Consider the following 12,032-nt stretch of genomic DNA (forward strand, 5'->3'; position numbering starts at 1 on the left):
AGTAAACATCTCACAGGACATCACTGACACTGAATTTGGCAAATAATGAAAAAGCTGTTCGTAGCACAACATTAGTGCAAATGGGGATTAAATCTCAAAGACAAGGCTTTCTGTGGTCTTGCCATACAGTAGCAGGATGAGGTGTATCTGTGTCTCTCCCACAACTCTTTTCCTGAACCTGCTAGCACAGATGGAAGCAAGGCACTGCCTTGTCTTCACCAGGTGTGGTTAAAGGGCACAACATGCCTTTCCCTCAGTGCAGATGAACCCACAGACAATGGCTTCTCTTCCAACAGTTTCTTCTCACTTGAGCTTTTGCTCGCAAGGAGGATGCTGGAAAACAGGAGCAAGCCTTGGTGGTGGGACCCCTCATCCACAGAAGAGCCCAGGGCAGCCTGAAGTGAGCAATACTGAGGAAGTTTGGGGATTGATTCAGCTTTGCACCCCCAGAGCCAGCTGCTGAGGACTGGCCAGTGAGCCAGTGTTGTCTGCTCCAGAGAGAGCTCAGAGAGGGCAGAGGTGGGATAACATGCCAGCTGGGGACATTTTGTAGTCTCTAGCATGACATTTGTGTCTCAGAAATGCCAGTCTCCTCTCCTACAGAATGAATTTGAGCAGCTCTTGGGACTTGTATAACAGCAGACTTTGCCTGATTTTTAAAATCCCTCACATTCATTGTTCATAATCCTAAGAAATATGCCCATAAAGGCAGTTGAACATAGGCTCTTCAGAAAGCTGAAGTCATTTAATGATCTGTAGGTCTATAGGAAAAACCTTTCCCAGCAGGCTCTGTTTCCCCTGCAGCTCTCCCTGCTGCCTGCTCATCCATGAAATGCTATTTTGCATCCCACAAATGCGATTTCAATACCTCCCAATGGCCTCACTTGCCTCCCTGTCCCTGCCCCAGCTCAGATTGAGAACAGCCATCCTGCCTGGCTTGGGGCAGCCGTAGCACCAGCAGCAGCCCCTGAACCCCGCTAGCACTTACACCCACAAGGACGCCCTGTGTGACCAGTCGGATCCTTCTCCTTGCTGACCAATTCAAGATCCTTGTTACCACGCTACTGAACTGTTCTAAGGGTCCTTGGCAGCAGGCACATTTCTTGAGATGGCCTCAGTGCTTTACTCTGCTTAGTGACCTTGCTGGTGAACAGTGAAGGGTAATCCTGCTTATGTTTCTGAATGTTTTTTTATCAGGATTCAGTTGTCAAGAAGGAGTAGCAGGTTGCTGAGTGAGAGAAAATTCTATATTCTAGCTCCATACAGGCTAAGATTTGGGAGATTTTCCTGGCCAGACTTTACCTCTGCTCACTTATAACTATTGACTACTGCAAAACTACAGAAAGCAACTGAAATGAGAAGTTGGCCCCAGACTAGTAATTTTGCTTGCATTGACATTCAGCATGCAAAACCTGATGAGATTTCTGGATGTAGATTTGGTGAGCTGTCCTATGAAGCAAGCTTGGGAGAGATGCAGAAATGTCTTCAAGCGCCAGCTCTCAGACCGTACAGAGTTTGTTGCTTGTTTGTGCCTTAAACTGCTTGTGCAGTTTTGTGATGTGGTTATGTTATTTATCAGCAGCATCTATGAAGCAAGTTGATATTTGATAATTGCCTTTCCTGTGCCATTGCTTCCCTGGAAGCAATGAAATGTTATGTTATTTCAGTGAAATATGTAACATGAAAACACTGACTTGAAGTGGACACCTTAGCATGTCTTTGTTTCAGACAAGGATGCTGCATTCATAGTGAATGTCCTGACAGTCCCTCCTCACACTGATGGGGGAGTTTTGATGAGGACATGCTGGGAGATGGGCTGTGAGAACGCATCTGCTGCTCGCAGGCTGCCCAAGGGCTGCCAGTTCCCAGACCTGGTGAGGAGCTGGACTGAGGAAACCATCCCTGCCCAAATGAGTACAGCACAAGCTGTAGGCTGCCAAAGCCAGCGGCTTTGGTCTGTGAACATGCTCTGACTGCACTGCTCACTGATGCAGCTGTAGCTTTTTGAGCAAGTTTCCTTGCCTCAGGCCAGACTCTGAGAGCTGGTGCTCCGCTGCCAGGTGTCTGAGCTGGTCTCTGCATTGCACACCTGCCTCAGGAGCTTTTTTTTCCTTTGTATCAGCTTCAGAGGTAGGATGTGGGTAGCAGACAAGTGCTTAGGGCAGCGAGTTTCTTTGAATGGCAAAACTGTCCACCCTGCTACTTAGTCCTACAAGGGCAGTGCTGCTGGGGCTGGGAGATGGGGAGGGGAGAGGGTGCCCTCATGCCCAGGCGGTACAGCCGATACCTTGAGCTCCCCTCACCTGCTGTTGACCACTCAGACACCCTTGGGGAGGGCAAAAATTTTGCCAATGTGTGGGAGCCTCTAGATGGTCCACGACAGTCTAAGAATGCTTACCAACCCACCCAGAAAACCTGTGACCCCATTGTTCTGCCTCTGAGCAGTACCCCAGTGCCTCATGCCTGCCCCGTCCCTTTCCCCTCCTCCTCTCTCTCCCTTTTCCTCCCTCCCTGTCAGCCACCGGGTAGGCCTCCCGCTTTGGGGAAGCTCCAAGCCTTGACCCCAGTATGCCAGTGGCAGTCTGGGCTGCAGGGACAGAGCTCTGCCTCTTGCAGGAGGGACGAGCTGTGCCTGCTTCATGCCTCCTTTCACCGGGAGAGGCTGCAGGGCACGGGTGGAGTCTGTTAGATCTGTAATATCGTTTGGGGCTCTCAAAACTGCTTTAAATGACGATGTTGCTGCATAAGAACTACTGGCTTCATATATCTGAGAAATCACCACCACCTTCAGTTTAAAGGGAAATAATTCAAGGAGCCAGGGAGAGGCTTGGGTGCTGTCGGGAAGTTCAGCCAGGAGCGCAGCTGCTTTCGCGCTGCTGCCGGCAGACGTGTGCAGGCGGTTTGCAGCTGGAGCTCCCTGCCGGGGCTCCGCGACAGCTCCGCGCTCACGTGGACGACGAGCGATCGGTGTCTGGGTTCCCTCGGCGTGTGTACGGCGGCGAAGGAGCCCTGGGCCGCGGGCACCGAGGCACCCGATGCCGCGCCCGCCCGGGGGCCGTGGGGCGCAGGGCAGCCCCGGCGCCTCGCACATCCCTGTGTGCCCTCGCAGCCCTGTGTGCCCCTCGCTCAGCCCTGTGTGCCCCCCGCAGCCCTGTGTGCCCCCGCAGCCCTGCAGGGCGGCTCTGTGCCCCGGCCCCCGCCCCCATGTACCGGCGGGGCTCGGGTCGATGGCGCTGCGATAGCGATCTGACCCGGAGCTCCGCCGGCAGCCGCCTTCCTCGGTTTAACCCCTCGCCTGCGGTGTCGCCCGTCACCGCGAGGAAGGGGCAGCCCACGGCCTGGGGACGGTGGGTTTGAACCATCCGGGCAGGAAAGGGTTTGTTAGGCTGCGGTCTCTTCAAAACGGGAAAAGGAAGGAAAAAAGACTGGGCTCGGCTAGGCTTGTGGCAGCCAAAACTGCGGCATACAAAGCAGTTGGGAAAGACAGCGAGGCTGGGAGAGCTCCGCCGGGGTGGCCGGGGCTGCTCCCTTCGGCGGGCGATGGTCTTTGGCCAGATCCCAAAGGTACCTTGTGCCCCTAAGGAACTCGCCTGCAGCACGAAAGCCAAATCCCAGTGTCTCATCACTGGTGCATTCCCAGGGTTTGTGCGTTCAATAGCCACCGTGCCGGGAGTAAACTGCAGAGACGCGCCGGCGCCAGCAGCTCCCCTCCTGGGTGCTGCCGCAGGTCTCCCAGCTCTCTGCAGAATGACTGGGGTGAGGAGCTCAAGTGCAGCCTTGTTTCAGCCCTGCCTTCTTTGGGCTGGGGAAGGCAGCAGCTTGGAATTCGGAGGTCGACACTGTCCCTGGCCCTCGTGGAGGGAAGCTGGGACGAACCCTGAGAAGGAGAGGACTTGGCCACCTTGCAGCTTTCTGTAAAAGAGAGAGCAGAAGCACAGGCTCCTGCAAGTGTCCGGAGACAGGAAGATGTAAGAAGGAAGGCTGCAGGGGGGAGCAGTCGATGAGGCCTTGGGGGGCTTTATTTCATCTGTGAAACAAAAACAGAAACAAAGTTAGGGACATGTCTTCTGCTTTGTGTGCCATTTTTCCTTGTTGAATTAAAGAAAACCTGGACAGGCTTTCCTCTCCACCTTACCTCTCCAGTCCCAGTGGCTGCCTCTTTCCTGGCCTCTGGCTTTGGAAAGAAGAACCTTTCTTGCTGTACAATTGCACTGTAGTGTGCGGCTCTGGTGACCGGTATAAAGGGGAGGTTCAGGTTTAAATTGAGACAAAGATACACAATAGCAGCAGCTCCAATGTAACCAAGGGAAACTCTTAGAAAGCAACCATCGTCAATGAACCCTTCCCATCTATTAAGAAGGTCATTATTTGGAATGCAAAACCCATGCTGCAAAGCTAGTAAATGTCAGCTTTACAATTATCTCAGCGATCTTTATCTGGTTCCCATGCGTGTAATGCTGATTTCATGAAAAATTCACGCATTATTTTCTTCATATGATCCTGACTCTCTCAATGCCCAGGAAGTTGCAGCCTTAATCTGACATTTTGCAGGCTTTGAGTGATTGATTAAAGCATTTACATAACATACTTCAAACATAAGGGTTGTGGTGGTTGTTAAATGCAATTATTGTCATTTAAAGGTAATTATTTTTACATTTTGATTAATTATAAATGGATATTATTGATGGGAAAACAAAATTTGTTTATAGGGGTTTGATTTCTACAGTCATCAGGAATAAACAGAGCAGGTAATGAGTTTGGCAATAAAATGCCAGCCTTAGGCATAGACCAGATTTAGCACCACCCTTTCTCTTTGTATCACACTTCCTTCCTCCCACAAGCTCAGCCCACTCAAAACCTGCATAATTTCTTCTTATAAAAGGATGTGCCTGTTTCTGCTCAGTTTTTTAAAGCCCTTGTTTCCTATATATGCTCCTCGGTAGGAGCACTCCTATTGGATTTCCAGGCCCATTTTATCATTCTTAATGGGATGGGTGGGGATGGAAGAACTGAAAAAATTGGGTGTTGATTTCAAGTGTAGAGGCCAACAATGAACGATGTGTGTGATGCGTGAACTGGAGGGTGGAGAGAAATGGGGCAGTGAGTGGGAGCCTCTGGGTAAACATGATATTGAAGAGCAGTGTGGTCCCCGGGTGAACACGCCCCTGGAAGAACAGGCACTTCTTTCCCAATACTTATCTTTCAAAAAAAAAAAAAAAACCAAAACAAAAAAACAACAAACAAAAAAACAAACAAAAAAACAACAAAAAAACCCCAAAAAACACCCCAAAAGCCAACAAACAGAAGGTTTTTTCTGCAAAATTTCACTTGTAATTTGAGCATCTCTGCTTCAAATAATGTGTACATTTTTAAAGTTAAGATTTTCCAATATAACTTGGATAGGAACTTTTTCAACACAGCAGTCATGAGATCTATCTCTTTCCAATAAAGGATATTTTTTGCACTTCGAGACCAAACCAACACTTTTTCTTTTTTATTCTTTTAGCTGTAACATGCGCTTGGCTCATTTCTGTGATATTCACAAACAAACACCATCAGATTTCCTTCAAAACCACTCTAGTCATTATGTCTTTACCCCCTGAGAGATTATCAAAGACTTACTTCCCCTCCATGGGTTATCTTTTATTTTTCCAACTCCAATATCTTTGATTGCCCTGGCATTACTTCTTTATCCTTTTATATGTTTGCAACATCGTTACAGTTAATGTCAAACAGTAAATTTTATTTGGGTGAGGTTTCCTCTGTTTGGCCTATTAAGTAAAACAGATCCTGCAGCTGGGAATGGGGGACTTCATCCCTTACAGCAGCAGAAATTTCAAGAAAGCTATGAAATTTCCAAAAAGACAGGTCCTAAGCTCACCAGTGCTTTCTCCATTGACATCCAAACCCTTCTGAACTTCAGCTGTAAGGTTGTAAAAGGACAAAAAAAATTTATGTACCATAAACATATCTGTAACCTTTGTATGCAGATTCCCCAAATATGATGTAAGATATCTTTGATCTTCTCAGAGATCTGAGAACCAACCATTCAATTCAGTATCTATTCAACACGAAGTTCAGTTTTGCAGAAATATGAATCTTTGTCTAATGAGACACTTCCCTTTTTACCTCCCTCATGGATTCCCCAGCTATATTGTCACACATTCTCAGTAATGTCACAATGCCTGGGGGAATGCAGATTGCTGCAATTACTGAGAACCTATTGAGGCCAAGACCTCCAACACAGAAACTTCAGCCCAGGGCTACATATGGTGCTGTTTGCCACCAGCTTTTGTTTAAGTTTTAAATTAGTTTCCATTACATGTCATCTGCCTTTACCTTAGTCAACTTGAAATTATTGCTCAAGACTGCACAGGAGGCCCGACCTTCCTCATTGATGCAGCTACAGTTGCCACACAGTTCAGCCAACCTGCACACATCCATGTTGCTCAGAGCTCATGGGGGTTTACGTATTATTTTTTTTCAATCAACATTTGTTCCATTATTTCATTGTGTACCAAATATAGATTTTCTGGATAAGAGTATCCAGAATCTCCTTTTGCCTACACCACGCAGGGCTGTTACATTCAGAGGTATTAGTGAATACGTCCCTTTGCCGACGGGCTTTTATTTAACTCTTTCGGCACACACGTAGCTCCCGGTAACTGGGGGATCGGTGTGAGTGCAGTTCCGTGGGCGCTGCACAAACACTCCGGTCCCCGGGAGCCCTGCCGGGTCCGAGAGCCTTGTGCCAGCGGCAGCAGCGCCCACGGCGTGGGAAATCCTTCTGAACTCCAGCCGCGCTCCGTCGGCGTTCGCCCGCAGCTCCGGCTACCGCCGGAACATCGCACTCCGCAGCGCACCAGCCGCCCGTCCGTGATTTGCAAACGCGGCAGGCGGAGGAAAGACGAGGAGCCGCGGGCAGGGGCGGCAGGGCGGTGTCGCGGCAGGCGCGCGGCGGCTGGGCCGGGCCCGGCGTGCCCGTGGGAACCGCTCGGGGCGCGGCTGCCCCTCGGGGAGGGCGCGCGCGCGCCGCGGCCACGGGAGGCGCTGCCGCGCGGCCCCACGCGCGAGCGGCGTGTTCTCCCTCGCGCACGGCCGGGGGAGGGGCGGGAAGGGCGTGGCCGGCGGCACTCTGGGAGCGGAAGTGCGTCGGCGGGCGGCTCCGGCCAATCGGCGCCGCGCCGCTGGCGGGGCGTCGCGAGGCAGCTGGTCCGCGCGGCCGCCGCCGGTCCCCGGTGCCCCCGGCGCTCCTCCTGCGCGGCCGCGCTCCGGCACCGGCCTCGCGGGGCGGGAGAGAAGCCAGGGGAAGGGGCAGGGAACGTGCGCAGCGCACGTGATGGATGGCGGCGGCTAATGAGGACGGCAGGAGGTCGCGCGTGGCGGGCGAGGGCCGCGTGGGCCGGGGCGGTGCGCGGAGCCAGGTAAGAGCCGGCCGTCCCCCCCCTCCTCTCCTTGGAAGTTTTTCGCTCGAGGTGGCGCGAGGCGTGCGCGTGTCACGTGAGCGCGGCGGCCGCCCAATCACGCGCGCGCGCGCCGCCTGCCCGCGCGCTGCCGCCGCGCTCGCGTTTGAGGCGAGGGGGTCGCGCGCGGGACGGGGCCGGGACCGGCGGCCGCTCGCTCCCCTCGCGCGCCCCCGCGCCGCTCTGTCCAGGGGTGCGAGCGGGCGGTACCCGGGGGGGGGGGCGGGCAGTGGGTAGCGGCCGGCGGTCACCTGACCGAGGGGGTTGTTCAGAGGGACCGAGCGGCATCCGGGCGCTCTAGCTAGGAAGGGTCGGGTCGGGTGAGGCCCGGCCCTGGGCAGCTGCCTCTGCTCCCTAAGCCATCGCGCTCCCAGGAACCGGTCCCCGCTGGGGGCGTGTCCAGCGCCACCTATAAGACAGGGCTGGGTTACTGGAGAGCCTTTTCTGGGAGGCGGCGCCGGTGCCCCCTGGGTGCCAGAGGCCGGCGGGCTGGGCGGGGCCGGAGCGGGGCCCCTCGGCCGGGGGCGGGGCGGCCCGCAGGCGGCGCGCGTGCGCCCCGGCACGCCGCGGGGGCGCGCGGGGCAGACACCGCTGGTGGCCCCGGTACCGACCTGCTCGGGACCGCTCGCACTGAGTGAGGAGTTTGGAAGGCAGTCGAAGCGCGAAGGCGAGCTCAGCCCGGAGTAGGCAGGCACGAGGAGTAGCGGCTGTTTCATCAGCCCGGGGAGATGAGTGGTTTCCCATTATGTGGTTGGAGCATCTTGCCTGACTCATTAAGATGTCAGATCTTGCACAACAGTCACTCTGCCTTTCTCCCGACCTGAACTGTGTGAGGGCATGGGCCGTCTGTAGTCGCGCTTGATGGAATGGACTAGAGCCCCGAAGATTTGAAGTTGCTGTAGACTGAAAACCGAGAGGGCTTTAAAGAAGAGGGGCGGGCTGAAGCTTTGGTCTTGTCGCTTGCAGGTGTTCTGCCCGATGCAGCTGCAGCACCCTTTGAGTGCTCTCGGGCACAGTGCCTTGTGAATCTGTACTGAGAACTGGAAAGGGAAATTGATTCTGCTTGAAAAGTGTTCCCGTAGGTGAGCATTTTTGTGCATCTTTTTGTAGGAAGAACCCCATATTTCTTAGGTTTGGTGGAGATGGGCAGCATTCATTCACTTCTGTATTTCATCTAACAGCAGATGATTGTTAACCTCACCCATTGCTGGCTCAGTATTGGTGCAGACATTGTTGTGCCTGCCATGGGGGAAAACATGCAGCTGGAGGAAACTACTTGTGAATAAACTTGGTTACCTTCCAGAAAAGAAAAAAAAAGAAAAACAAGGAAATTCTTAAATTCTTTCTCTTTGACTGTAGGCCACTTCTTCATTTATACACAAATCCACTAGATGGTTTATTAAGTTTGTGGTTGTTTTAAAACCTGGTTTCTTAAGAAATGGGAAGTCCAAAACATTTTCCTTACAAACACAATGAAATAGGTCTCTGGCTAGTGGAGTGAGAAAGAGCTCTTCTCTATGAGGAGGCTGTTGTCTGCTCTTTCATAGACAGCAGTGGATCTACAAAACACACTCTGCCATGGCATGTGCATAGGGATCAGTGTCATTAGCTGCAGCACCAGCAGGGCTTTCCTCTTGTCTTATTCTTCCATAACTAAGGATGTGTTGTGCTGTATTGGATTGGTTTTTGTTAATAAGACTGGGTTACCTTAGAACAAAGAATCAAGTTTTGATGGTGGAGTTGCTCTTCTCTTTCCACACAAAGACGAAATGTGCTTTCGCTGTTGGATTTGGCTAGTTTTAGTACCTGGGATGAATCCTTTACTGCACTGGATAAGGAAGAATGCAGTGAGAATGATGTGTATGAGAAGGATGATGAAGGTGTGTCATAAGAAGAAAGCAACCGGAAGAAAGCTCTTTTAATTTTTATTTTAAATCAAGCCCAAAGCAGAAAGGCATTAAAGAAATGTGAACAGCATAAAAGAGAGAAAATGAAAGGTTTTCTCTAGTTCCCACTCTACAACAAAAATGCATTCTTTGTTCCAATCACAATCTTCAGGAAAAGCCAGTTTGGAGAATTACAAGACTGTGACCCTGTGTGATACTTGTGATGCTGTGATTGTGCTGTTTTGCTAACTCTCGTACAGTGTTTTCTGTTAATTTGTTGTGGTTTGCCTTACCACAGGTAAGTCAATAAACAGTAATGAAGTGGATACAAACCTGGAACACATTGCCAACAGTCTGGACTTAAATTAGTGTCACTTTCTTTTTCACCCTCACTTGAAAGGGGAATGCAGGTTCCTTGGCAGTTCTAACTTGCTGAGCCATTGGTGGCTCTGTAGCAATGAGTATTGCTATAAAGTAGCTGAATGAGTAGGATAGTCCTGAGCTCAGGTCTATTTGCCTCATTTTTTTTTTTTTTCTTCTATGATGTGGGCAAGATCCCCAGCTGAAGATACATATATGTGATAAATGTTCTTCATGATGGCCATAAAGGGATGGAAATTCATCAAAATGATGCTATTCCTGCTGATTATGTCTGGTTTCTGCCAGTGTTGCATGGCAAAAAGCAAAGCATTGCTTTATTGTTTTATTTTGTGATTGTTGGTAGTTGAAATAATAGCATGTTAAGAAGTACAGCATTCATTGAATGTATGAGTAATGGGCATATCACTGACTGATGAAATATGGGAAGTAATGTAAAATACATTAACCTAAATATAACATGTTTTATACAGATAAAAAAGATCATTTATTATTAGTTAACTTTGCCTTTTTTCCCTGGCCTCTCACCAGTGGTTCATTCTTAACAGAAATCACAGAATCATTTAGGTTGGAAAAGACCTCTAAAATCATGGAATCCAACCTTTGACCCATGACCACCTGTCAGCTAGACCATAGCACTGAGTGCCACATCCAGTTGGGTGCATTTCCATTTTGCAATCTTCAGTGTTGGGGAAGTGTTTCCCAAAAGTTCTGGTAACTCTTGAGAAATATAAAATACATTGTATGTTGCAGGATTAATGCTCTTGTCAAACTACTGACTTCATGGGGAGCTGGAAGTTTGGACTCCATGGCATGGTATGGCTGCTGGAGAGGGGAAGCAGGAGTTTCTCTCTTTCCTCCACCCTCCCAGGTATGTGCCTTGTTCCTCCAAAAGCAGCTGCTGCTCTTGCAGGTGTGTAGCTCTCAGTTGATTAAACACTTTCTGAACTACCACCTGTTCATCCTGCAACAGTCAGGGCTCTGACTGTGATGTGAATTTGGTTTTAGTATAAAGCAAGGCTCTGGGCTGAAAGCTGGCAGTGCCCAAGCTGTGTCAGACTTTTTGTGGGCATAAGTGCTTTCTGGCTGCAGCTGTAGCATGTGTTTCTGTGTATTTGCATCAGCAAGAAAGCTAAAAGATGTTCTATATCTGAAAAACATTTTTTTCCTGCAACAGTCCATTTCTTTCAATATTTTCTTTTCTTAATCTCACTTTTGGTCTAGATTCTGACACCACTTTCATCTTTTATCATCTTGGCACTGAACTATATTTCTTCACTAAAGCTAAGAAAAGAATTTAAGCTAGTTTCCTATCAAAAATAACATTAGGTAAACTTTTCCTAAAGTAAATTTGGCCGTGTTCTGCTGCTTAAGGACAGAGGTCTGGAGCTGACATAGATGCTGCTAATTATTACAGACATCTCTGTACAGCTAACATTAAGCTCTGGGAGACTGCTACTGAAGGAGAAGGAGTTGGAGGCCAGTGGGGCTGGTTATGGCATAGAAAATGGGACTAGATACCGTTCTGTATGCAGCTTAATCTAGAGTTTATGTTGGATTAACAGAATTTCCTGTGGATTGCTGCTGTTAATCATTCTCCAAAGTGGCAAAACATTATCTAAAGAAAGAATGGGTTTTGTATTTTAACTCTTCTACTGTGCACATTGCTCAACACTTCTGGTTGTAACATGACTACGTTTTCAGCTCTTTAAATGCTTGTGGATTTTGGGTTGGTGCTTGGTTTTTGCTTTTTTTTTTAAATGTCCAAAACGTGGGATTTTTGAGCCCAGTCAGGGCTGTCTGGTTGTTGTTAGTGGTAAACTTTAGACTGCTGTAATAAACTGCTGACTGCTGCTGTGGGTGTGTTACACTGGCACAGCTGGTTTTGATAGCTGTTGTTTCCAGGTTGTGAGTGTAGTTTCAGCTAGTGCTTCTTTTTAGCAAGTGAATAAGCCTCCTTTATGCTCCTGTAGTAGTGTCTTTCTGTGCTGTGTGACAGAAAAGTCCTGTCATGTATCTACTTTTTATTCAGGGGATTGCTGACAAAAAATGTAATCAACACCTCTTGAGTGTTTTTCACAAGTTGACAGCTGTTCTGTTTTGCCTATGTATAGTTACATGTGTATACACTCTGCGTTGTTCTCCCACATATACATCTGTAGCAAAGCCTAGGTCTTTGTTACTGAATCTTTACCACGGGTTAAATGTAAGAATGGCTGAAGAACAGTTTGTTGCTGCAGCTCCAGCATTTACAGTTTCTTATAACTCGTAGCAGGTAGGCTTGAATGGGCGCGTTCTAGCGCCA

The 12,032-nt window shown here is 49.5% G+C and overlaps 2 protein-coding genes across 8 annotated transcripts in view; one reads left to right on the forward strand and one right to left on the reverse strand.

Moving 5' to 3' along the window:
- Window positions 1-6,631: 6,631 nt before the first annotated feature.
- On the reverse strand, window positions 6,632-8,179 carry LOC128936427 (skin secretory protein xP2-like). Its single transcript, XM_054275365.1, has one exon. The coding sequence runs from the start codon at window positions 8,177-8,179 to the stop codon at window positions 6,632-6,634; it is 1,548 nt and encodes a 515-aa protein (XP_054131340.1).
- A 291-nt stretch (window positions 8,180-8,470) lies between these two features.
- The window catches only part of MGA (MAX dimerization protein MGA), a 57,967-nt gene continuing 54,405 nt past the window's right edge, over window positions 8,471-12,032 (forward strand). For all 7 annotated transcript variants that reach the window (XM_054275073.1, XM_054275079.1, XM_054275077.1 and 4 more), the window contains exons 1-2: window positions 8,471-8,545; window positions 10,481-10,598. The gene's annotated coding sequence lies outside the window, so the exon portion shown is untranslated. The remainder of the gene's footprint in view (window positions 8,546-10,480; window positions 10,599-12,032) is intronic.

Source organism: Melozone crissalis, unplaced genomic scaffold, assembly GCF_028551555.1.
Source record: "Melozone crissalis strain CALT ecotype California unplaced genomic scaffold, PUWL_Pcris_2 ptg000018l_1, whole genome shotgun sequence".
Classification (NCBI taxonomy): Eukaryota; Metazoa; Chordata; class Aves; order Passeriformes; family Passerellidae; genus Melozone; species Melozone crissalis.

Excerpts from the sequence above, each read along its gene's own strand:
- LOC128936427 (XM_054275365.1), bottom strand. The coding sequence starts at position 8,179 with ATGAAACAGCCGCTACTCCTCGTGCCTGCCTACTCCGGGCTGAGCTCG.